We start from the raw sequence: 22183 nt of genomic DNA, 5'->3' as shown, positions 1-22183 counted from the left end.
ATAAATAGTTCCGTTATATTCGGCGAATAATTTTTTGTATGCAGAAATCGTACAAAAGTGAAATTATGGGTAACATACGCAAGAATCTATGGACTGACCTGATATAAGAATAAAATTTATAATAATAATGAAATTTAAAATAAGAATAAAATAAAGTATGACTGAAAATGTTGTGGAGAATTTGGTTTACAGCACCTTGCATATGAAGAATAGAGCTTTGATGAACTAAGCAACTATAGCAACATTGTACTTTTTATTTTACGCAAAAAATATTTTCTAAACTGTCTTATAAGAACTTAAATTTATGCGAACATTGTGCATGTCATCATTTAAAAAAAAAAAGTTGTTGCTCTTAGTACAATTAATATCATCTATGTGTCTATAAAAGTACAATTAATCACTAAGTCGAATTTAAGGAAAGAATATCTTGTTTCAAAACTTTGCCTTTTTGTTGCTGCGATCATCATAAAACTAGCCATTATTTGGCACGAGAATTAAGCCTTTTTGCACTTGGTGAAAACAATGAACGGCGACTGGATGTATGGGTATCAACATTCATATACACATATCACACGCACACACATAAAATTCCGCAAACTGTAGGTGTGCGTGTAACTACTCAAGAATGATTCGTTTATCGATCTCTACTTGTTCGATACACACAAATACGTTTGTATGTACGTAGGTATAAATTCATTATTAACAGAATCGTACAACCATCGGCAACCTCGATCAGTTCTCGACTCATCTCCGCATTCATTTCCATTGTAACTGTTGTGGCATGCGGACAAATTTTCCTGAGTTTTTAATAAAGTCGCCAGTGATTCGAAAAGGGGATTTAGTTATTGAAAAAGTAAAAGGAAATGTGAAAATCGCGTGTGTAGGAAAGTTGTGGGAGTGCAAACAGCGAAAATTGGGAAAATTAGTGTTGTTTTTAAACAAAAATAAAACAAAAAAGAAAATACTATTATTAAAAAAATAATTAAATTGAAATACAAAAAAAAAAAAAAAAATACAAATACAAAATTGTGAAATTTAATATTTTCAATAAAAAAAAACATTCGTTTTAAACAAAATAAAAAAATAAAAAGTAACTAAACTTCAAATTTCAATTCAAACCAATAACAATGTTTTATAAAATGTTACTGTGGCTTTTCGCGATTGCGAGTTATTTTTCTGGTTATGCAAGTAGCTACGAAATGAATAGTAAGTTGTGAGAAAATTTATTTCATTAAGAAAATTAATTTCATTTCATGAAATATATTTTTTAAGGACACACTTTTTGAATATTTTAAATATTTTCAAAAGAAAATTAGTGCTATTTGTATATTTTTAAAGTAAACACCAGCACGCATTAATATGATATACAAAAGTAGGCTTATATAAAGGGTGGTCCACAGGGCCGTGGAGAGAGTATTCGGGCCCCGGGGGAAACTTGAGATGCGGGCCCCTCCAAATTTTTTTTATTTATCAAAATGCGTACTATGTTATATTGGGAGGTTGAATTAGTTTTAAAGGTGACACACAGATGGCGCTATTTATCACTTTTAGTGATATAACATTTAAACATTGAAAAACTCATTGATAAAATTTTTGATAGAATAAATTATGAAATATTGATTAAAATGAATTTTAGAAAACTCTTCAGCAGATCTGAAATAAAAAACGCAGCTGAAAAAAGTTAAAATTTTTAAATCATTTTGTGAGTTTTACAAATATTTGAAAATGACTGCCACGATGCTTAGAATTTTGCTTTTCTTGCTTTAGCTGAGGCAAAAGCTCTTATAACATCATCGAAGTCGAGTTTCCTTGCTAACTCAGATTCCAAATACAAAGTTGCCAAACCTGTTACTCGGCTCTGAGTTGAACAAGAACGATGGTAGTTATTTACTATATTTTTTCAAGCAGGAAATTTCTTGGAATTACCCTCGAGTCCGGGCCCCTCTGAAAACTCCGGGCCCGGGGGAAAAAGTACCCAATCAACCTCCAGCAGTATTTTCAAAGAAAAATGCCATTAATAATGCTACCGCTCCACTTCATTTGAGTCAATTTGATCTCGTTGTGATATTGGCCTAGACCTTTACCACAACTCCTGTGATCGGTTGACTTGGCTCGTTTCGAAGTTGAAGCACTTACTGCTTTTTACTATTTTTTTAATAAATCGACCGGCTATATCACTGTCACAAAGGCATGCAATAACCAATGTGACGACTCGAATTTATTCAATATAGCACGAATGATCTGTCTGCTGGAGCAATTATTACGGCTGACTTAACTACCAAGGACTATCGACTAAAACTTTCGGTAGTGATTTTTATTTATTTCCAAAAGTTGCTCGTTCGTAAATTTCGTAATGACAAGAAAAAAAAAATATTCAAAGGCGTGTTTGTATTTGAATACAAATTTTGTATAACCCTATTGAGAAACCCTTTAAAATATTGTATTATGATGCCAAAAGATAATCTATATAACCTTGAATAACGAGGAAGAAGGAATGCAATTTTTACAAGTGAAAAAAAAAAAACACATTCAGTGAAGCTATATATTCGTAAACAGGTTCGCAGCTTAATTCTTTCGATTTGTTGGCTAGCTGAGGTACTTTAAAAGAAGTCGCAACAATTTCAACCTAAACTGAAAGCATCCACAATCACATTAACAAAAGTAACCTGGCAAATGAGCCATAAAAATTTCCATTCCAATCGAAGCTTCAATTACACAAAGACGCGGTATTTGCAGAACTCTGAAGGAATAAAAAAGTGCGTAAATGTATGCTAAATTAACAGGTCCTGTGAAATGAAATCGAAAGCTGAACTTGAACCCGTTTGCCCTTCACTTTTATGCAGCGAATTAAAATCAATTAAGTGGCAGAAGCAAAAAGATAAAAACGCAACAGGTATTAAAGCTGAAGCGGTAAATGTAACGGACACGCATCTTTAATAGAGACGAGTCGGTGGTGATAGGAGCGAAGATAAAAAAGACTCAAACAAAAGTAAAGTAGAATAAATAAAATAAAATTAAAAAAATATAAGATAAAAAAAAGGTAAAATAAAATGAAATCAAAATAAATTACATAAATGTTATATAAATAAATATAAAATAAACTTAACCCATTTGATCCCATTGTACTCGCTTGAGTACAGAAAAAGCATCTTTTTCGAAACGACGTCAAAAGCCAACGCTTACAAATTTTTAAATGTACTCGCCACTTTATAATACAGAGCAATGTTGAAAAGAAATATACATGTTTCTCCGTCTTTTTAGTCCCGTTCTTCGTTATTCACTTGTCTTTGCGTGCACCTTTGCTATTTTTCTTCTTTTCATGGTTTAGTTTACAATAAGCTCTCTGTTTGACAAAATCTAAGTTATCACGGAAAAAGTTCAGTGTTGAAATATTCATAATAATTTGTATACTTTATAACAAAAATACGAAAAAAGTTGTGGAAAAGTGCATTTCGATAGGTTTAAATTCTAGTGTACTCGCATGGGTACAGTGGGAACATTAATATATATTTTGTGTGCATATTTCATGTAGATTTGGTAATGGATGTAACAAAATTTTACGGAAAGAGGTTTCACAACCTTTATGCGGCCACCGACTATATTGAATCAAGCGACCGTAGTCACTTCGACTTCGCTATTATACCGCCAAATACCCACTGGGACACAGATGAGGAGGACATTGAAGAGGATAATATATTGCGTGATGATATTCCAAGGGATGTTCCGGGCGAAGTTGACTTATTTTTGAGCAGTGACAGTGATGATGATATTCCACTTGCAAGCTTACAAAAAAGGCAAAAGTTGTCAAAAGTTGTCAAAAGATCTAAATCCAAAATGGAGAAAGAGAATAACAAGTGCAGAAATTCCAGAAACGCATTTTTACGAACAATCCCAACTTGAAGGGTGTTCTTTATTGGTAACTAAGAACCCAGTTGAAATTTTTGAAACAATTTTTGACGATGAGGTGGTAAAATTAATAATCGATCAAACGAAAGTATATGCCTTGCAGCATAACAAGCACGATTTTTGTTTCAATGAGGAGGATCTTAAGAGGTTCAGAAATAAAGTCTCCCATTAGGTTCAAGGGTCGTCCTTGATCTTTTGGCAAACATTCCACATCCGACCGATCACATCGTATTTTTCGACAACTTCTTTATGTCATATGACCTTCTTAGAATTTTGAAAGAACAAGGATTTAAGGCTACTGGGACTGTTCGTGAACGGCGGTCCAAAAAATGTCCTCTGAAAACGAACAAAGAACTACAAAAGCAGCAACGGGGAGAGTTTGATTTTATGTAAGTTTATCATAATGATTTATTTGAATAGTTGTTTTGTATCAAATTTTCTAGATGTTCTGATTCAGGAATACTTTTTGTGAAGTGGAATTACAATAGCGTTGTGACAGTGGGAACAAACTTTGATAGAATTGAACCTTTACATACCGTCAAACGATGGTCAAGACAAGAGAGGCGCAAGGTGAATGCCCATCAGCCGAAGTTGATAACGGAATACAACTCAGGAATGGGAGGAGTTCACGACCAAGCTTTGAATACTTACTATATAAAGTTTTGAGGAAAGAAATGGTGGTGGCCTCTTTTCACCACAATGATAAGCTCGTGCGTAGTAAACGCAAGGAAGCTTTATAAAATGGCAAGTAAGAGTCAATGCGACTTGTTGCAATACCAACGTGAAATTGTGTGATTTTATTTACGCAATTATAATATCCGGGACATATCTTCAAAACGATCGACAACGGCGTCAATAGCTGGTCCCTCATATAACCATTTTCCCAAAAGGATATCGAATCAGCTCAGGTGCAGGGAGTGTCACCAAAGAATTCGATGGATTTGCGAGTTATGCAATGTAGCCCTTTGCGTGGAGAGAGAATGTTTCAAAAACTTCCATACTGTTAACCGAACTAATAACCAAGGAAGTCTTTGAAAGTGTCTTTTTATTTAATACTCCATATTTTCATATACAGGCAATGTATGTATATACATATTATCCCATTGTACTCGATTGGGTACAGCCCAAAAAATGCATTTCTTTGATTTTTTTTCGTGTTTTTCTTTTTTAAGGAGCTTAATTACACTATTTCAATAAACGTTTTATAAACGCATTTAAAAAAAATTGCTTTATATAAGGTTGGGATTTAATGGGTTAAATGATTTAATATTATATAATAAAAACAAAATAAAATAAAAACAATTTAAAATAGGGTTTAAAACATATATGAAGTAAAATTAAAAAAAAAAAATTGATAAAATAAAATAATTTTAATAAATCATAAAAAAACATAAAAATAAATAAAAATTGCAATAAAAATATTAAGTTAAATTAAAAAGAGGAGAGAATAGAGATATGAAAAAAATTGAGTCACTTTAGTTAACCAAACATTTAGTCAAAAAAGTTATATGAGGTAAAAATAAGATGAAATTAAAAAAAGATAAAAAAAATAAAAAATTTATAAAATAAGAGGTAAAACCAAAACATGAGGTAAAATTAAAAAAAAAGAGGTTGTCTGTAAGGTCGGTTTACTGATGATAGTTCAACGTGTCAACGTCATAAGAAAATACTGATGGAATGGTTGTATTTTTCAAAAGAAAATTTTAATTTTATTTGTTTTATAGATATTTTGTGTGGATACAGAGAAGGAGGTAAATGGAATCGCAATGGAATTGATCAAGTTACATTTACACAAACGTGAAAAATTACGAAACATTTATCAAATTCATGAAAGATATGTTCAATTTCGATTGTGCATCAGACGTTAATAAGTCAACAACACTGAGAGGCAACATCATCGATTTGCCTTTTTCAAGGCACTTTACACTCGAAACACTCCCTTTCATTTCCTACTTTTTCTATCATCGTCCTATTCTCAACAGAGAAATGGTTCAGGAAGAAGGCATATGCAAATACAAATATGTGAATTTATATACAAATGCGCATATACATACATATATATGCTCACTCAAGTAGGAGAGAGCCAGATGTCGAACGTTGCCGAACGCGGGGGCCGATTGTGCATCTTTGTCGTTTGTTCCGTGCTTTCGCTTGCAGTTCAAGCAAGGTAACGACGCATGAGCAAGATAACGACGCATTTTTTGGTGCGCGCAGCCGGCTGCATCGAATTATAAGACATTATCACGTCAAAAAATTAAATAAGATTAAAAAAAATTAAGATAAAATAAAATACTTTCAATAAATAATAAAAAAATTAAAATAGATAAAACTATACAATTACATTAAAATATTTAATTAGATTAAAGAGAGTTCAGAATAAAGAAGTAAAAGAATTTAAGTAAATTTATTGGAAAAAACCATAAATTCAAATCAATTAAATTAAATATTGTTTCTTATTTTATTATTATTTTATTGATAAATATTGTTTCTTATTAAAATAAAATAAAAATAAATTAAAATTAAACTAAATTAAAAGGGGTAAGATAACAATATGTTTACTTTAACTCTTTGTAGAGCATAGGCCGCCAACTACTCAAAAAAGCCATCCAATATGGTTTAGCGTTATGTCCCTTAATTCACTCCGTGATAAACCAAGAATCGCCATTTCGGATTCGGTTGATCCTCGCTAGGTTATACGAAGGTTTTCCAAATGCACGCCCTACTTGTTGGAACGGGTTTCACCGTAACGCCTGTTTGGCCACGTTAATGTCATCCATTAAAAGTGTGTGACCAATCCATTGTCATTTCCTTCTTCGCAATTCACAGGCAATCTCGACCTGATTGGTAATCGTAAGCAACACGGAGATGCTTATTTTTAGAGGTCAGAAGATTCGTCTACGCTTTGGAGGCAGCAGTTGATAAAAGTCTGAAGGCCTTTTGTGATTGTCACTTTAACTTTGCAAGTGGTGCAGCTCTATAGCAACACAGATTTAATGCATCCGTTGAATATTCTTAGTTTGGTACTAACACTTATGTTGTTGTTTTCTCATAGGGGTGCGAGAATACCAAATGCAGACTTCAGCTTGCATACTCTTTGCTCAACCATCATCATCAAACATTTCTGCACGCATTCGAATTGCTGGCCGTCAACTCCCAGTGGCCCAGAGGTGGTACTGTTATACAATTTTTTAGTCTTAGCAACATTGTTCTTTAGTCTAGCCGAACGAAGTTACTGATGCAAGGTCGTTGTCATAGTCTTGAGATCAGAAAAAATGGATGACAGTAAGCAGATGACATCGGCATAGGCCAGGTATCTCGGCATGGTATTGTCAATCTTCTATTGAATAGCACGCCGATCTCCAACAGGAAAGATAGAGGCCATCATATCTTCGATAACCAGACATGGGGATAGCATACAACCTTGACGCACTCCATTCTCAACTCGAAAAGGATCTAACAACGCATTTTTGTGGAACACCCGTCAGTTTTCGCTATGGTAGCTTTCTTTCTAGTGAGAGCTATGAGTTTTTTAGGGAATCCCCTTCTCCGCAGAGCTGCCTATATATATTCACGGTTGACGCTACCTATGGCTTTTTCGAAGTCAATAAACAAGAGATGTAGTTTTGACTTAAATTCCACTAATTGCTCGATGGTGATGCGCAGCGCAAAAAGAGCCGCTACGAAAGACTGACTGACAAGTGCAAATTTGCATTTTTGAAATTTCGGGCAGAACGCATCCTCTCAAATTATTGTAAATTTCCCCAGCTTTCCTCTTGCGGGAGAGACTATTCTTCCCAAATGGCCGGGTGTAATATTTCAGATAATAGCCTCACTATCGCTCGGCTGGTATAGCATCAAGCACAGGAGCTTTTTCTTTTCAAAGTTGTTTTACTTCTGCCAAGACAGGCGGTGATACTTTGATGCATAGTAGATCGCTTGGCGTATTAATAGCCTATTGGCGTGTCTCCAGCGCCGCAGCTATTACTCATCGGTAATCAGCAGTCTGTCGTAAAGATTTTTAATTGGACGTGATTTATTAAGCCCCTTATCGATCACCCTCTTGGTTATTTTAAATAACGTGCGGGTGTCGTCGGCTTTGGCTGAGCATTCGGTTGCGTCTGGGAGACTGCTGATGTGGCGTCTTTTGTCATGGCGTATTGATCACTGAACCGTCTTTTGCAAAGCACGATTCGACTTTCTGGGTGCTGCTTAGTCTGGGTGCTAGTAAGCTGGCGATTCTTTCCTTAATATTTTTGCGCATATTGATAACACTCCATGTCTCGTCGCCCTAGGGACAGGATCAACAGTGTTATTCGTGTTGATTTTGATAGAGTTTTTAACGAAAATGAACAATAATTCAAGGTGAAGTTCAAAATAAATAAGACTGGCGTCATAAAAATGTTTTTGATGGCGCCACCTCTTTGATGAGTTAGTGCGTTGGAAGTTACATCCCTAGCAGACTTCCAGTGAAAGTTTGGTGACATTCGATTCGTTGGAAGCAAAGTTATTGCGTCTAAAGTGTCAGTATGTTTGTGTCATCGGTACAAAAATCAGTTTCGAACAAAGTGCTAATATCAAATTTTGTTTTAAAATCGGTAAAACGTTTACCGAAGCATTTGAATTGATGTTTATGTCGGTGATTGTCTATCTCGCGCCAGAGCTCATAAGTGGTTTACACGTCTCAGAGATGGTGAGGACATAAATGACAATGAGCATGCGGGCCGCCCAAAATCAGTAATCACCGAAAACTCCATCGAAATTGTTCGAAGTCATCGTTGAAATTTATGGAGCCGGAGTTGAATATCTCCAAAACATTGTTTTATCGCATTTTAACTGATCATTTGGGCTTACGAAAGGTCTGTGTATGTTTCATTCCGCAACTGTTAACTGAGGACCAAAAATTGCTCAGAACTCCACAACATTGTAACTGGTGATGAAAGGTGGTGTTTCCAACATGAACCTGAAACTTAGCGTCAAAGTGCCGAATGGAAGGCCCCAGACGCGCCACCCCCCATAAAATCGCGTTTGGAGAAGTCAAAAATCAAGTCGATGCTCATTTGTTTTTACGATTCCAAGGAAATTGTCTACAAGGTGTTCGTGCCAACGGACCAAACCGTTAATGCAATTTTCAATCTTGGCGTTTTGAAGCGCTTGTTGCATAGTATTCGTTGAATTCGCCCTGAATAACGCGAAGAAGCAAGCTGGCGCTGATTGTATGATAATGCACCATCTCATCGATCTACTCTTGTCACTGATTTTTTTGACTAGAAATTGCATTCTAACCATCAATCACTCACCGTATTTGCCAGATATGGCTCCCTGTGACTTCTACCTATTCGGAAAATTGCATTTGGCCATGAAAGGAAAACGGTTTGCGTCCGTAGAACCCATCCAAAGGGCTTGTACCGACATCCTGAAAAATATTCCGGTCAATGACCTGAAATACTCTTTCCAAAAGCTTTTAGATCGTGCAAAACAGTGTGCCGAGGCCAGAGGGGACTATTTTGAATAAATAAACTCGAAGTTATCAGAGCAAATCTCCTGTCGTTTTTATTTTAGCTTAGTCTTGTTTATTTTGGATTTCACCTTGTAAAGAGTGGTTCCAAGTTCCAAGGCCCGGTGTTGATATTGTCATTATTATTGTCATTTCTCTTTATTATGATAATATTGGTATGGCTCAATTACGTATGGAACAAAATATCGGCCAAATGGCGGCACACCTCCATCCGATGGTCCAAATTTTCGATGACGCTGAGGCATAATTGAGGTTCTATGCCGTTAATGTGCCGATTTATCTAATCCTTTAGCTCTTGAATTGTTGCTGGCTTATTGACGTACACCTTTTCTTTCAAATAACTACAAAGAAAGAAGTGCAACGGTGTCGTTGGCGTTTAGGTGTGGTTCACATTCAACATCGGCCCTTGAAATTTAACCAACCTTTATATGACATTTGTTGCAAGGTGAACTATATTTTTATAAATTACAAAAATTGGAAGCGCAAAATAAAAGTGGTCAGCATATCGCTATTCTAATATATTATTTTATCCATGAGTGTATATGCATAAATCAACCAGATGTGATCATCTACATTTCTGTGACTATAAATTTAAATGGTTTAGGCCGACTTAAAAAAAAAATCAGGTAATTTATCCTACTAGTCTTAATCCATTTCATGCGCACTACAGAAGTGACGAATCCCGAAATTTCCCGGATATTTTCGCGCGTGTAATTGTTCAACGGCGAAGAAATTTTAGTCAACCTGATCTAAAAACAAACAAAAAAACAACACAATTCGAAATTAGTTTGGAAAATTATTACTATATTTCTTTGTATTAATATTACTTTTAACATTGCATATCCATAATATGCTAAACACTTCTACCCACACCACTTAAAGTGTATGCTGCTGAAGCGGAATTTTACTATTAACTTTTTACGCACTAAAAATTTCCAATCAAGTCAATTAACTAATTTGTGTATTATTCTGCAGTGACGAGATACTTCAAAATGCCAAACCTTTATGATTTCGATGATTATGATCGTTGTTTACAAGAATTCAAGCATCGAGAGACATATTGTTTTGTGCGCGCTGAGGTGCTGCCGCAAGAAAACTTGGAGGTATGGCAAACCATTGCTGAGGTATCGAAATACAACAAACATCACTTTAATCATCGGCATCTGTATTATGGGTTATGTTTGCGCTGGTGTGAAGAGGATTTAGTGCAAGCTGGGGCCGATGTGGTCAAAGAACTTTATGCTGGATTACTCACCAACAACACAAAGGTATGGGAATCACCTAGATTTTTTTTTTTTTTTATGTTTTTGCGTGTTTCTTTCTTGTTTACTTTTGTAGAATTATTTACATAGTACATACTAGCGTATTTACATATTCAAATAGTATTTCTATACGCACCCATAAGCCAATAAATTCGTTTGATTCGTCACCTGAACCATTCTGGCGCAGCTAAGCAAAAAATGACTTGCTTTTCTGTTTTGTATATGTGGAGTGGCTTGTAAATAAAAATTGATTACACGTAGAATATGTAAAAGCAAATGCCATGAAACAAACTAATTTAAACAAACAGACTATTTATTGGGCATATGTACTTACGCACATATTAATGCTTGCCTTGCGTAATTGATAATCTAATAATGTTAGGAGTGACTTTGATAAGACTGGGCACAATAAATATAAGATAGCTATGGAGTTGTTGAAATCATGGTAAACTAAATCTATATAAGACGTAAAAAGGGCATTGCAGTTCATCTCGTGAGTTCAAAAGAAAAGAATTGATTGCGGTATAAACACAAAAAAATAAAGCAGCAGTCGCAAATTTTTAATAGTAGTCCTCCTATGCAATAGAGAGGGTTTCATCGAAGTATATTGAGCATTGAAAAAAATTTTTCTGAAATTTGGTTTATTTTTAGGTTCGAGTAATGATAAAAAGTAAACTGGCAAAATATCAAAAACTAATTTTTAATTTTGAGATTTGTTAAATGTTGAAAATTTAGAATTTTTTAAGTAAATATCTTGGTTCTTTTTACAATTTGTTTACCTCTTTTTTAATTTCTTAAACTTTACTTTTAGAAACATTTTTTTGGATTCAGAATTTGATTTTTGATTCAGAATTTGTGGAAATTTTTTTCTCATTTTTGAAAAACACCTTTTTTAAGTACTCGTATATCGACCAGATGTTAAAAAAAGTAAAGCTAAATAAAACTGAGTGAATTATTGAACTAATTTAAAAAAAAAAGTATATTTTACAAAATTATATGATAAATCAATTTACGAAAATGGTAATCTGGCCATACTGGTGCTAAAACCACGTAACTCATTGTCAAATTCGCTGAGAGCAAAGTAACGGTACCACGATATTATTCATTATTCTTTCCATCATGAGTTCTACTTATATTTTTTCGGAAAAAATCTGAAAGGGGTGTTTTTCAAAATTGACAAAATAAATTAGTTTCCTACAAATTCTGAACCAGCAAATCCAGCTGTAAAAAGCTAAGAAACAATATTCGCTAAAGCAAAACAAGATAGGAAAATATGGATCTAGCAACGACAAATCTTTGCTATTTTTGACAACTTAAGCCACTATCTTTCGAGGATTTTCGAATTTAATACTTATACTGGTCCAGCAATGTCATACTCTGAAAGAAGTGTTACATTTGGTTTTTATGTTATGTAGTTCCTCCGGAAAATGGGTTACAATCAGAGAACTACGATAGACTTTTGTACTAAATTTATGAAATCCTTTGCCGAAACACAACAAATGATTCAGAAGGTACACCACATCCAGTATGTCAATTTATGAGTGATGCTAGCGACTTCAATAGGGTAGAGAAACGCTTAGGGACCCTGGAAGTCCAGATTATCACATCACAGAGTTGACTGGTTGGGTTAGGTGGTGATTCTTCCAGAATCCAACTAGCGCTTCCGCATCATTTTGTTGCCACATCCTCGTTACCAACTCTACCAGTTGTTTACAGCATGACTATATCCAGTCTGTGCGGTTCAGGAACCTTATCAGGCTGTTGAGATCTAAGCCATACAGCTGTTCCAGGCTCTCGAACAACGGTTTACGCAGTGTTAACTTTCTATCCTTCCATAGGGCAGGGCATTCGCAGAGGGAATGGAAGATTGTTGCCTTTTCCTCCGGTTATTTACAACTGTGACAGTATGTGTTGTGAGGGATGCCCATTTTGGCTGATTGTTCTCCCACATACCAAAAGCCAGTTATGACTGCCATTAGTCTACAGGCGTCCCGTCGTTTCATATTTAGCAATGTTGACGATTGCTTAAGGTTGTAGGTGGGCCATAACGTGCTGCTAATTTTGCATTTCGTCTGGTCTCTCCATCTACAATCGGCGATTCGGCGGTATTTTAGGGATATTGTACTCTTGACTACATCTAATGGTGTGAATACCGATTCTGCAAGAACGTTATTCATGGCAGATCCCCTTCTGGCCAGTTCATCCGCTTTTTCATTACCTTCAATGCTCCGATGTCCCGGGACTCAGATTAAGGTAACTTTACTGTTTTCGATTAAGGTGGTAAGGCTAGTCCTGCTTTGTTCCACCACTTTAGAGGTCGTTGTAGCCGAACCCAGGGCCTGGATTGCAGCTTGGCTATCCGAAAGAATAGCGATATTGCCCTTAAAAGAGGGATCTGCGATTAGTAGCCTACAAGCGTCCTAATTTCCAGTACTTCCGTCTGAAAGACCCTGCAAGCATTAGAGAGACGCACAGATTTTACAGAGTAGATCAGCCTCAGGAAATATCGAAATAATAAAATGTTATTTGTAAAAATAATTGAAAAGGAATTGAAACAACCGAGTATCACGTATTGGTCGAGCCCTTGGATCTTTGTAAGCTTTATTTAATATCTGTGCCACACAAGCACCATCTCACAGGTCAACGGTAGTGAGAGAATTTCTACGAAAAAAGAAAATTAATTTGTTACACACCTAATTTGGCACGCTGAGACTATTATTTATTCCCGAAAGCGCATTTTGTACGATAAAAGACAGCGTCGTGAATCGATTGAAGCCATTCAAGTCATATTGAAAAAACATTCCCAAAAAGAATGTATAGTAGATAGTTAAATAGAGACAGATGTATAATTATGAATATTATTATTTATTTTGAACAGCTTTTATTGTAAACCGTTATTTAAAATATTATTTTAATGGTATTCATAAAAAAATCCCTTTGGGCTTTTTTTTTTAATTGTTTATGATTTTGTTGCTCGTAGAGGTTACTCACATCTTCATTATACGAATAATACGCGTATAATGAGCATAATTTGTTGTTTACGTTACAGATATCGGCAAAAGGCAGACATAGTCATGTGATTTTAGGTTTTTCAAGCTGGTTCGCACACTTTTTATAATTTATGCAAGCATAATTTAATCCATACCTCACCACCATATTGTTGTTGATTTATGAAGATAATTCATAGAATGAAAACAGCTGGGTATCAAAAACTCATAAATAGGTGGATATTCCAAATTAAATTACTTATAAAAAAGTGTTGATTTCCACACACAGCCACTAATATTTCAAATTGACAATAACGAAACTGGATTGAATGTTTTTTTCGAGATTTTTTTTTATTTTTTATTCAATTTTTAAAAACTGTGTGTTATTGGAAAACAAACAAATGTATTTGTTGTAAGTACTTTCTTTAAACAATAAAACAACCCTTTCAGACCCGTGTAAACATCAGTACTATGTAAAGTACGTATAGAAATTTCAAACTTTTTTAAATTTTTAGTCAACAACATGTTTTTACGAGTTTAAGCTCCTAAAAAGACGAGCAAGCGGGTTGTCGCCCTCACCGAAGCTGTATTGACCAAGCCAACACACTTCGGACAATCAGTTGAGTGGCGCTCCTCGCTCTACATGCTATTCGTAGACTTCAAGAGGGCATTCGACAATATCAAGCGAGACGCAATATGGTTGTCACTGAGTAGAAAGGGAGTTCCCAGCAAGACAATCCGCCTCATCAAAGCCCTCTACAAGAACTCCGAATTAGCGTGCTTTGGAAAGGCGATATCAGCGATCCATTCACTACCAAGACAGGCGTAAGGCAAAGTTGTCCCCTGAAGCCCCTTCTCTTCGCCATCGTCCTTGATGACATCATGACCCAACTGACCTTGCACAAAAAAGGTATCGTATGGAGTTTCAGCAGACATATGACATGTAAGCGAAGGTGGACAGACTAGTCGCAATAGCACGCACAGTCGGACTGTAGATCAACATCGCCAAGACCAAGGCTATGAGAGTTAACCACAATAACGCAAGTCAGATATTAGTTGACGGATGCCCGGTGGAATTTGTGGAAAGCTTCTGCTACCTCGTCTGCATCATCACGGCAGATGGTGGAGCAGACGAAGATGTCAAATGCAGGCTAAACAAAGCAAGGGCGGCATTCGGGCTAATGCATACAGTAAGGGGGAGTTCGCAAATTTCTAGGCGCACTAAACTACGAATATTCGGCTCATGCGTAAAGTCCGTATTGTTGTACGGAAGCGACAATTGCATCCGCATCATCTGTAGAATATTCTAGCCGAACACCATCACGCGCTGTGGAGATCATCGAATGAGGAACTCATCCTTAGGCAAATCAAACGCAGAAAGTGGCGATGAATAGGTCACACACCAGAAAACCACCAGATAGTCTCACAGTCTGTTTTCTATAATCCACAGTTTTTTGGATCGCCTCGATGGAGTCGAAACGCCTCCCCTTGAGGCGCGGGAACAAGATGAAGTCCGGCTGTAGGGGGGTGAGGAAGCACCGGAACCCCCATCTTGGCCAATGCAGAGGTGCAGAGGAGGGCGGTGTGCGCCGGCGCATTGTCGAGATGAAGGGTCAATTGTTGACGAGGTCCCGGCCTTCCTTGAACGACTTGTGCCACCTGGGCACCGGACAGAGATTGGCTCCCGTAACTCTCCTTGATTAGCCCAATGGTTTCGGTACTCGTTTTGTTTAGATTTACGCAAAATTTGATCGAGTAACGTTGCTCCAACGATCGCTGCATTTTCGCCACTGCAAAATCCTAACACACGATGTTGACTGCACCACTGTTGCCGGCGGGAAGGCTCATTACTTTTCAATCAAACCCTGTAACTTGATCACACAATTAATCGTTCCTGTTTTTAAAAAAGAATGTACATTTGGATATAGAAGTGAACAATTTTGTGTTAACTGTGAAATCTGAATCACCGATTCTGAATTGTACTTCAGAGCGTTGAAGTTTTTTTTTCATTAATTTTTATATTGTTTTCATAATGTTACTTTACTCCAAAGAGCTAAAAAAAATAAAAGTATTTAAAGCTTCATTAGTAAAAAAAAAACTGTTCGCAATATAAAATATTGGAATGATTACTTGGTTGATTATCATTCAAAACTAAGACAACTAAAATGAAGCTTCATTGTTTTAGAAGATATTAATTTTATTTCTCTACATAAGTCACGGTTATTATATTAATATTATGATTTTCGTAACACATCACAAGGTGTTGGCCATACTGAAATTAAAAGTTCGCGAGATTATAGAAAAAATGCATATACGAGGAAATGATTTTGGATGAGCATTTTTGTGCTGAGCTATCGTCAATATGGGACCGGTTTTGCTCACAATTGATCACCAATGCAATCATGTGACAATTTCAGATAACTGATTGACGTTATTTAACAGAAATTAAGACGAGTTTTTGCCGAGTTTCATGGCCGTTGAAGTAACATGGATCCAACTCAATACACTGCAGAACAAGCAGCAATCGAATAGAAGAAGGTGAAAGTCGGTCTCTCGGAAAGACTATCCGGCACGACTAATTTTGTACTACTTAGTTTTCCATCATAATCAGAATTATTTTGCTAATCACACTTTTAGGTGATCAGCTGGCAGTGGCTCGACGTGCTACCACCAAGGAGACAATTATTAACACCGAGTCATCCATTCCTTGACGAAGGGTGCTTTGGAAGATTTATTATCTGATTTTGAGAATATATTTTGATAATTTGTAAAAGCGTTGTTCAGATTCAAGTAGTGTTCTTCTCGAATAGCTCTAAAACCGTTTGTAAGAATGTAGTAGGCTGAAGATGGCGGGTAGATGTAATGGCTTCACCGAAGAATAGGATGGACATACAAACCACTAGATCACGGAGATCAACTCTAGCCGCAACTTTGACGCTGTCGGGTTTTAAGTTTCACAGACGAACCTAATATAATATAGTGTCGCACTCTCATTGAGAGAAGCTTACAAACTTCGAGACTACTGCAGTATTTGTCAAGCCGAGGTTTATACAACTACAGGGGCCGGCACTCGAAGTGTTACCAACTTCAGACCGCTCGCGCAGCTGACGCACGAGCATCAGATGTCTGTTAATTGGCTAAATGACAGTCCAGAGTATTGTTTACAAGCGCGCGGAAACATTTTGCCAAGCGTAAATGCGAAAACGGAAAATCAGTAATGGATTTCAAATGTAATAGTGTGCTTGCATTATATTTGGCTGGAAAATCACAACCAGCGATTGTGCGTAAGCTCGAGCACCTTAAAATAAATAAAGTTTTTGTTTATCGCCCCAGCAAAAGACTGCAACGTCACGTGAAATTATTCAAAAAGTGAAGAAGCGACTTGAGCGCAATCCCTGACGAAGTGCCAATCAAAGGGCGGAAGAACTGAAAATATCTCACCGTAGCATACGCCGCATACTGAAAAATGATGTCAAAGTCAAGTCTTATAAAATCCAAAGGGTGGATGATCTCACACAAAAGCAGCAACAAGTCAGATTTGAGAGAGCGAAGTAGTTGCTTCGCTTAGCCGAAATCGGTAAATTTCCGAACATTGTGTTTTCTGACGAGAAAATTTTTTAAATTGAGCAATTCGTAAACTCCCAAAACGATAGTTTATTTGACCGACCCTTCAGACGAGAATTTGAGTCATCGATTGGCCACCAGGAGGCAGCACCCACCACAAGTAATGGTTTGGGCTGCTATAACCGCAGATGGGTGCTCTCCAATAGTTTTTATCGAGCTTGGCGTCAAGGTAAATGGAAAATATTATTGAGAAAGTATTCTGGAGGTTGCTTTGAAGCCGTGGACAGACAAACATTTCGTTAGCAGACCATGGACGTTTCAACAGGACTCGGCACTGTCTCACAAAGCTCGAGTGAACCAAGAATGGTTAAAAAAAACAACGTTCCGAACTTCACAACGTCCTCACAATGGGTCTCCATACGCGAATCCGATGGATTATTCTCTTTGGGTCATTTTAGAGAGCAAGTTCCGAATCAAAAGAGTCACCAGTCTCGAGGCACTAAAAAAAGCCATTGTCCACGAGTGGGCCAAAATACCTACAAGTCACATTTGGGCAGCTTGCGATTTGGTTCTGGACCGTCTCAAGGCAAAAGGGGTTCATATCGAAAGGAAATTGGTTCTTAATTTTGTATTATTTCCTCACATTTTTTATTTTGAATTGAATAAAAGTAATTTTCCAAACTAAATTTATGGCATTTTTAATTGCTTACTCTTCGAGTGCCGGACCCTGTAACATGACGGCAAAGTTGGCTATCATTATGGACAACGTCGTTTAGGTTTAACTTTATTTTTAAACAATTACTGATCAGCTCGAAATTTATTCAAAAATATCGAAGATTCATAAAGTCTCTTTACCAGTTTAGCATCAGGCTGCACTGGGGCCCGAAACGTACTAGCGTTCAGGGCAATGTGGAAGCAGACGACCGCGTGAGGAAAGGTTTGAAACCGTTTTCGGCGCTTCACACTACGATTTCTGTAGAAGCCGTGGATGTTAGGAAGCGCCAAAACCTATTCAGCACTTTCTGTACAAAAAATTTGCTTTGATTTTGGGGCTACCACTTTTTCGAAGACTTCACAGTTTAGGAACTGCCTCACTGGAAGGGCTGATTGGTTTGACAAAGGATTGAGATCATTGGATGGGATGTAAGAATAGGAGATCTTACTTGGATATTCTAATAAGCCCAACTAATATTTATGTAAATATTTTTAGTTTAAAAGAGTGGGACTCGCCAATGCCTCTTAACTAAAGAGTAATATTTTTGTTGTCGGTGAAACATTACGTGTTTTTTTTCTTTAATTAATTTCATTTAATTTGTATTTGCCCAAAGATTAATGATCTAAAAATATTTATCCTGAAATTCAAACAGCAGTCACGTCAGTGATTAGTGACTAGAAACTCTCTTACTTCCAATATATGACTGGGAAGTACACTCAATTCTTTTTTTACACGATATATACAATGCCAAAGAATTCGTGTAAAAATTTTTGTGTAAAAAAATTTTTGTGTAAAAAAAATTTTGTGTAAAAAAAGAATTAGGTGAAAACCATTTTCAAAAATTCTTTTTAGAGTTCACTTAAGAATTTATTTTGTGCTTATAAATTTTAATTCATTAAATAAATTATTAAACGGCGAGAGCAAAATCTGCCGAGTCTCAGAAAAATCTCATTCTATTTGCTTTATTAGATTTAAGATCATAAAATATTGAAAAACATGTTAAAACAAAGCAATTCGTATAAAAAAATTATTTTTAACTCATGTTTAATCAAATTCGTGTAAAAAGAGAATTAGGTGTACTTTTTTTTAATCAAAGCTTAAATATTTTTGTTTTTTTACAGCTCAACACATACGTGGGTTTATTCACCGCGGAGGAGTCCAATCGTGTACAATATAATACTATATTGAATCAATGTATAAACTTGAAATTAGCACAAACATATGGACTGAAAGCTGTCAGTATGATTGAATATTGCGAAACCAACCATAAAGTTGTCGAAATGGGTGAGTAAATAGTGGGCTGAACCAGAGGCCAGAATGCGGTATAGCAATTATGAAAGAGGCAGAACTATAGAATATTAGACAACCTGCTATTTTGTCCGTAAGCATCATAATTGTTTTAGCACTGTATTGAAGTTTTCCTAATTTGGGCTCAAGTTGAACTAAATTACTAAAAGAAACTCGTATAAAAATACATTTACCATTAAGAGAGTCTATAATAAAATTTAATGGCGCATATTTTTGTGGCACAATTTTAGACCAATATTTTTTATCAATATGGGTAATTTTGACTGTTGAATTAAAAATTTGAAAAAAATATTAAGTTTTTAGCGGTGGTGGAGTCTAAAAATGTTCTACGCAAATATTCTCCGGAAAATTTCAGTAGAGGTCTTCTCAGACAAAAACGCACACTGTTTTCGTATATTATATATTAGTTTAAACTACTTTTTCCACAGAATGTCACAAATAACGTAACGTTCAATTCAGAATTGCAATTAAAAATAAATATAAATATTATGGCATATTTCGAGTACGATCACGTAATGTCTGTATGGAAAATATAATAATAGTATTGTATTTTGTTGTTATGAGACGCCTTTAGTCTATAAAATGACGCTAGATGGCAAGGCAAATAAATAGACACTTATTGCACTTTTTTATAGAAGTAACGATTTAAGTATTTTAACAACAACAAAAAATGTTTTTATTTATAAATATTTGTTTATTGATTTACATACATACAGACACGTGGAACCTGACATTCTATGCCATCACTTTTGTGCTGATTTTATTAGTTGCCAGCAGCAGTTTATTTGATTTCTATCTCAAGCATAGGCCTAGCGACAAAGAAATTTCAAAGGAAGGTCACTACAAAAACGCAGTCACGGGCATAGGTGAGTATTGATTACTTTTACGCATTGCATTATTCTCGCTTGTCAATTTAAAAACGCCTATTCACCAACAGGCAACAGATTCTGTGTGAGCTTTTCAATAGCGCGCAATTGGTATCGCTTAAATCAGGAACCAGTCGGCAAATTGGGACGTGATCTACGCTTTCTTGATTGCTTCAAATTTTTCTCTATGTTCCTGGTGGTTTTCGCTCACACCAACTGGATTCTGTATGAGGGCGCCTTGAGCAATCCTCAGGATGTTGAACGATTGTTGCATACCCTTGCAGGCACTTTGCTAATATCTGGTGGTTTAATTACGATCACTTTTTTCGTCTTTAGTGGCTTATTGTTGACTATAAATTGGCTGGCATTTACAAAAATCAAAAACAATTTGAGCACCATGGAATATGTGGAGGCTTTTATTAAGTTTAATATATTCCGTTATTTGCGGTGAGTTAGCGTGGAGAAAAGTTTGCTTGAAAACTGATTAGTTAATTCTTGTCGGTGTTTTTGTTTTCAGATTGACCATACCATATGGGTTTGCCATTTTATTGAGTGGTGTGTATTTTGAAAATCCCGGTGGACCACTTTGGCGTCACATTTTTGAACGTGAGCAGCTCGCATGTCGTAAGAATTGGTGGGCCAATTTACTGTATATTAATAATTATTATCGCAACGATGAGAAGGTAGGTGAAGTATTGGTATTTAATATTTTTATACTCCAACCTTGTGCAACGGAGTATACTTTTACTCTTTACACATGTAACAAACTAACGGAATCATTATACAGGGTGCTGGTGGCAGACTTGGGAATGGTGCCATCTTCAAATCTGGGGTGTATATTGAGGAAAATATGCTCTCTCACTATTCGCACAAAATAATCGTTTAGCATGCGTCGATGCGCCCTCGACGAATTTCAAAAAAATTTGGTCAAATTTTTCCACTGATTGACAATGCACAGCAAACCGTCACTTTGGAACCATGAATTGGCTGCTGATGTTTTAATAGTGGCTTCTTTCCTTTAGGTCACAAATAACGGCAATTTTGCTCATTTGCGTAAATGAAAGTGGGCTAATTTCTGTACATAAAAGTGGGTAACGTACGAAATCGGTTCAACATTGTCCCGCTGAAATGTTGCCGCAAAATGAAATATTTAGGCTTAAGCACGGGTACGATTTCAACTCTGAAGGTGCAAATATTTCATGCACAACAGTTTTGGAAGTCCTAGGGCAGCCGCTCTCTTGGGTACTGACTAGCGCGGATTATCGTGAAATTTGTATCGACAAGTTCAACTACGCCCATTAGAAAGAGCAAGGTCATACCATTATAACTGTGAAATACCCAACCTCCTAGGGTCCCTATAGAACCTCCAGGAGAAGTTTAAAAATTAGATTTTTTACGACCGCATTTGCAGTTTGTACTGAAATACAGTTGAAGAGAAGTTTATACAGCAATCGTCAACCCAGCAAGCATAGGTTTAAAAATTCATAGCACTTATGAAAATGTTGTTTTATCGTAAAGCTTATAAATGGCGCTGGCGAAAATTTGGGTTAACTATTTTCCGATTTTGCACTATTTCACTATTTATAAAAAATTTGTTTTGTAACATGAACATATGTATGCATGTCTAATTGAAATCAAAAAAGCGTCGCAGTCGAAAATTTTGACTCAAAATCGCGCGATTTTTATTCTAAATTTTCAGTATTTGTAAAAATATTTTTTTTTGTAATATGTACGTATATTCGAAATCAAAAAAGCGCCCCTATAAATAATAAAAATAATAATAAAAGAGTTGTTCCCTATTGGTTGACTGGGTTTTTCTTATTTCGCTTTGTTCTTCTCTCTCATCGTTCGTTTGACGGTTCGCTCCTCACATTTATTCTGCACGGTATTACAAACGTTTAGAAGAACATTTGTAATAATAGAATTTTAATAGAATTCCCTCTGAGACTTCGGGTCTTGGATGTATAGAATGAAAGCATAAAGGGGCATGGTAAGAATATATGTATATCTCTCTCTCTATTTTACACAAAACGACTTCAAATTGGATCATGAGCTGGGAC

At 36.0% G+C, this 22183-nt stretch overlaps 2 protein-coding genes across 2 annotated transcripts in view; one reads left to right on the top strand and one right to left on the bottom strand.

Annotated features, from left to right (window-relative positions):
* The window catches only part of LOC128870838 (DNA replication licensing factor REC), a 60251-nt gene that overhangs the window by 3435 nt on the left and 34633 nt on the right, over positions 1-22183 (bottom strand). The window lies entirely within an intron of this gene.
* On the top strand, positions 1132-21151 carry LOC128870855 (nose resistant to fluoxetine protein 6). Its single transcript, XM_054113286.1, has 7 exons — positions 1132-1206; positions 10397-10689; positions 19071-19233; positions 19974-20123; positions 20195-20570; positions 20641-20806; positions 20911-21151. The coding sequence occupies exons 1-7, from the start codon at positions 1140-1142 to the stop codon at positions 21007-21009; spliced, it is 1314 nt and encodes a 437-aa protein (XP_053969261.1). The 5' UTR covers positions 1132-1139; the 3' UTR covers positions 21010-21151.

This window comes from Anastrepha ludens, chromosome 2, assembly GCF_028408465.1.
Source record: "Anastrepha ludens isolate Willacy chromosome 2, idAnaLude1.1, whole genome shotgun sequence".
NCBI classification, from domain to species: Eukaryota; Metazoa; Arthropoda; class Insecta; order Diptera; family Tephritidae; genus Anastrepha; species Anastrepha ludens.
Note: the sequence above shows the minus strand (reverse complement) of the source record. Positions and strands in the feature narration are given on the sequence as shown.